Genomic DNA, 5,315 nt, shown 5'->3' with positions numbered 1-5,315 from the left:
AAGAGGAAAATGCAGAGCTCAGTTTTACTCTATCAGACTTCCAAGGCTGCAACTGTAATCTTGCCGTTAGAGTTTATGCTTTTATTTATTTATTTGTGTAGGCTTCCTAGAGATAAGTGTGTAACAGCCAGGTGTGGATCTTCAGGGCAGTTCTGCAGCATTACAGAATATCAGTGCTTTGACGTGTTGTGAACACATCTTACAGTGTGTGCTGAAATTATGTAGCCCCTGTACTAGAGATGTCACTGTGCCTATAACTTTCGTCACAGCTGCCCACCACTGTATTTCAGTCTAACCTGTGGGTATGTGCTCAGATCCTTTCAGAGGATATTATTCCGTTTCAAACAGCTATTTTCAGTCTGTGTATTTTTAGCACCTTTTGCCTTTTCAATCCTGCTGAGGTGTAGGTAAACAGGCTTTCTGTTGGTAAGGTCTTTTCAAATGTTAATTGACTTCCTCCCTCTCAAATGAAATCTCTTTACCATCTCGTAGAGAAGGAAGTTTTGTTAGTAGGTTAATTATTTTCTCTCCACAGGTAGTCTGACTCACTGTGCTACAAGGTTTTTTGTGTGCACCAAAACAAGAGCCTGTGAATTAAGATATAAAGAAATGATTGTGCTACAAGTTCTTTTGAACAGTAACCTTCTACGACTATGTAAACAATAAGTTACTAGTTCAGGCCCCCATGTACTGATAAGATTGACTTTATTATCTTTCAGGTCTGTGTGGTAAATATTTTAGTCTAGTCCTAGGATGATTTGAGGATAATGGTTCTACAGGTTCTTTTGTGTCTTATGCCATCCTGAAATTTTATCCAGGAAACATGTTAGATAGTTATACTGGTTTATTGATTTTTTGATTCATAATAGTCAAAATACAGTCTTCCAAGTAACATGGGATATATTTGTAGAACTCCTGTTATGTTTGCCTTTTATTAATTTTATTCTCAGATTTGGCTTCTGATCAGTTTGTTTCTTTTAAAAATGAACAAAAGCATTTCCAGCTGTGTCAAATTTTCTTACTTTTTTTCACTGCCTAATCTCCATGGGCATGTGTATTATTTTCTAGCTGTATATCAGTGTAGTTCTTTTGAAAGAGAGTAATACAAAGCAGATGCTCCTGATGAGGGTAAGTTGTACTTACCATTTTTTACTTACATTTCCTATATTGTCGTTCGGGTTGAGTATATTGCTTCAGCATTACTGTCGTATGTAGTACTATGAAATTAGTATAAAAGTTATATATATCTGTCTGCATTTGGTATATCTTCTGTCTCCAATTTGATCCTGCACTGTCATGTGTTTTGTGCTGTCTGCCCCAGGCTGAACCTTAAATTTTACTTAAATTTGCTACTCCCCATTTACACTGAAGCTGTGTGTGAGGGAGAATGGGAGTATCGTTTGCTTTGCAGTTTGGTGCTGCTAAAACTTCTAGTGTATTCCTAGGCTGGCAACCCAGTTCAGTGTTTAAACACCTAGCTGTTCAGACAGAAGCAGTTAAGTCCTTGATAATAAACTTGCGTAGTAATCCTTATGTCATCTCTCGTGGCTTCCTGGTCCCTGCTGGACTGCAGAAGTAGAGAGCCTAATCTCTTTAGCTGTTTTTTCCCCTTCTTTACACATCTGCAAAACAACTCCAAAATTTGACCCAGTTAAGATGGCTCTGGCTGACTGAACATTGTCCCTGTTTTTGAAGTAGAACATTGCTGTTAGCCTTCTTCATTTGCAGTCAGTACTCAAGGGCTTGTCTACACTGGGTTATGAAGCTGGTTTAATTAGCATATGTTGAAGCACGTTTGTTTTTTCCTTTCCGCGCGGCATATGCCAACCCCATGATAATTTGTCATGCTCATTGACTGCATTTTGGTCCCCTGATAACCTGTTTGGTTTTGTCTCTCGAATGAACTCTGTTTGCTTAAGTTACTGTACTCTCTTTCCAAAGCGGAACATTTCTTTCAATCACATTCTAATTGCGTCTACATCAGTTGATGTGGGTGTCTACATATGGTTTCCAAGTGTTCTGCACAGTTCATATATCTTTTTTTGGTTTGTTTTTTTTTAAACATACTTCTGTATCCTCCCCTATTCTGCATATTTCTCCAACTGAAGTTCAATAACCAGTTTCTTTCTCTAATGAAGCAATTATTGTGCGTTTAAAGGCGTGGTAGGTCTTATTTCAACATTAAGCAGCTTCAGCATTCTTCTGTCTACCGTTATTTATGCACACTCCTTTTTCATCTCTAAACTTTCCTGGAATTATTTGGCAACTGGTGGTTCTGCCCATGTATTGAAAATGATTTAACAGAAGATACTTAGCAACTCTTTGTTTTTATATCTTGGTTAAGTTCCTCCAAAATCCTATCCTACCTTTTTTGACTAGCTTCTCTGCCTGTATCTCTCCACAATAAACATTCTTCCTCCTTCCTGAGTTAACTTGCTCAATCCTGTCTGAAAGTCTTTTCTGTTACAAACATTCCCTGGATGCTTGCCAGGAGTTCGTTGTATCCACATAAACTGCCTCCAGCAACAGTATTGTGCAGCAGTGAAGAGCCAACCAGTGGTTATTTACTGCCCAGAGGAAACTAGTTTATAGAGGATGCGCAAATATATATCTAATTAAGTCAAGAAAAAAATATGATTCAGTTAAGAGAACAGCTTGTGTAATGAAGACTAGCAGTGACAGGAACTTGTTTTTTCCACTTTGAGCTGTTTAAAATCAGTAGATGGAAATATGTGTTATTAGGTCACAGCAGATGAGGCCCTTTTCAAAAATCTCTATGAAATGCATCAGACTTCCCCCTCTTCGCCTTTGCATTCAAGGAATTTCTTTAGAATTCAATTAAGAAAGCATTTTGGGCTCCTGCTGCAAAAGCAGGTATTACATGCATGTCTGTCAGTATATCTTTCTTACTGCTTTTGAAGACTTGGCTAAGAAAGGACTTCCCTTTTGTGTTTCTCTCTTACACATCTCATTCTAGGGTTCATCCAAGAAGACTACCTGCGGGAGCTGCTGACAACGATGGGAGACAGGTTCACAGATGAAGAGGTAGATGAGCTGTACAGAGAGGCCCCCATCGACAAAAAGGGGAATTTCAATTACATTGAATTCACGCGCATCCTGAAACATGGAGCAAAAGACAAGGATGACTGAACAAATCTCTGGATACCTGAAGATAGCTCCCTCCCACCTTCCCTCTATCCTCATTAATTTTATTTCTCAGGATCTGTTTTTTCTTTTTTTCTTTTTGGGACCTTTTGCATACATTTTAGCATTCCATTTTTTCCTCTGTGGACTCTGGGGCTGCTCAGGCACGCCTGCACCTTTGTAATAAGATTGGAAATGGGCAGGAAGAAAGGAGAGCTTACAGTGATAGAGGTTTAGGGACAAAGATCAATCAGTGAGGGTGGAGGCCCAGGAGAAAAATGTCAGTGCTACTCATTCTAGCTAGATTAATTTTAGATTTTAAATTGTAACTTTTCAAACAAAACACTGCTATATTAAGTACATCATTAAAAATTTCATACTAGAAGTGGACTGTTATTGTACCTGTAAATACTTTTGTTAACTATTTTTGCCTTAAAAATGAAGCATAAGTCACTGAAGCATACTGATATTTGTACTTCAGCGACTGAGCCCTTACTACTGTGAGCATATACAATGAAGAAATTCCCATCCTGCAGATTTTAGTACATTGTAAATTACTGATTTCTGTCCAAGACTTGCACATTAAACACTTTAAATCTTGTTCATGTAATTAAGGGGGTACTTTACCACCTTAGTGTCTCCATTTCTTCACACTGAGCATAATACCAGTACTGCTTTTTTACAAACTTACGTGGTGAATTCTAGCATTTTCTTAAAAAAAGTTACAGTGTGTGAGTAGAGTGCTTGAGTGATGTGTCTGACAATATAGTAATGCAGGACTGACAATATAGAATTCATTACATTTCATTACAACTGTTTATTTTCTTCTTCTCTCTTCCTGGCTTTTTTTAAAGCACAGCGAGAATGGGGCTGGATGGACTGACAATATAGAATTCATTACATTTCATTGCAACTGTTTATTTTCTTCTTCTCTCTTCCCGGCTTTTTTTAAAGCACAGTGAGAATGGGGCTGGATAAAACCTGAAAATGTTAATCTTGCTTTCCAAATGCAACATATACAATGTCTATTCAGGAGCTTCTCCTGTGAGCAGTGCTTTGGGTGTGTGAGAAGGAGGCATTCCTTTGTGTTCCATTTCTCATATCCTCTAGTTCTTGCAGTATGGAATGTGTAGCAGATTTGCTATTGTAGTCTGAAGCAACTTTGCCATAATGCGAATACTTGTGGCTCTGTTTTTTTGGTCGCAAGAGAAAGGGAGATCACAGCTGCTGCTGTCGCTTCTAGGAATTAACATTGTTATCCCTACATAGTTATGTAGAATTTACGTTACACAAAATGAAGAAATGTCATTTTGCTGAGAGTGTTTTGCTGTTTCTTGGCCTATTGTGAACTGAACTTCTAATAAATTTCATTAGAGGACAGTGATTATTAGTTTTGGAAAGACACTGTTCTTTCATGAGTAACCCACCAGGATTGTCGGAGAAGGACAGTGCCATAAAAGTAATTCTCCTGATACCTTTAAGGGAAAGCTCTGATATCTCGGTCCGTGATAGCTTTGCCAAAGAATGGGAGTGGTGCGAAGGAGTAAAGGCACAGCAGGATGCTGACAGCAGGCCTCCAGGGAGGTGCTGAAAACCAGGGGAAATGCTTGCCCAGAAGACAGAGGAAGCAATCTGAATGCTTCAAAAGTTCAAAAGTAAGTTTTCTCTCCATACTTACATTTAGAGGGGGCAGAGATAAACTCGAAAAAGAACTTTTGTAAACCATCAGTGAAACCGATTTTGCCGTGTCTGGAGGAGGCGAAGCCGGCCGGGTGCCCCCAGCTGAGGAGAGCCCCCGCACAGGGTTGCCCCCCACAGCCCTGGCAAGGGAGTGGGCTGGGAACTCGGGGCCGCTATCCAGAGGCATCGGTAGGTGGCATTACAGCTCCTGGCGCTCGCTTCAGCTGAAGAGCGAATGGCTCACACCCCAGTTGTTGGTTTGTTGTGGGTTTTTTCGAGTTCCGAAGAGAGGAAAATACGGTCAGTTCCCACAGAAGCTCTGCTCTGACACAAAAAGGACTAATGCTGTCGGGATTTTTCAAATTGCAGCTTTTGTATGCACTGAATTTTGGCTCCTTAAACAAATTAATTCATTACAGGAGAGAGTAAAATGAGGTATCTGCACACCGTTGTTACAGTCGTGTACGTACAGACACACATGTGGTGTAGGT

At 39.6% G+C, this 5,315-nt stretch overlaps 1 protein-coding gene across 2 annotated transcripts in view; it reads left to right on the top strand.

Annotated features, from left to right (window-relative positions):
* LOC104276248 (myosin regulatory light chain 2, smooth muscle minor isoform) overlaps positions 1–3,448 on the top strand; it is a 4,670-nt gene extending 1,222 nt beyond the window's left edge. Inside the window, exon 3 of one of the 2 annotated variants that reach the window (XM_009872487.1) lies at positions 2,978–3,448. In XM_009872487.1, coding sequence (XP_009870789.1) covers positions 2,978–3,150 — 173 coding nt within the window. In that variant the 3' untranslated portion in view covers positions 3,151–3,448. The remainder of the gene's footprint in view (positions 1–2,977) is intronic. The other variant, XM_009872488.1, reaches the window with a different exon arrangement.
* Positions 3,449–5,315: the final 1,867 nt, after the last annotated feature.

This window comes from Apaloderma vittatum, unplaced genomic scaffold (assembly GCF_000703405.1).
Source record: "Apaloderma vittatum isolate BGI_N311 unplaced genomic scaffold, ASM70340v1 scaffold6647, whole genome shotgun sequence".
Lineage (NCBI taxonomy): Eukaryota > Metazoa > Chordata > Aves > Trogoniformes > Trogonidae > Apaloderma > Apaloderma vittatum.
This window is presented reverse-complemented; position numbering and strand designations above follow the sequence as displayed.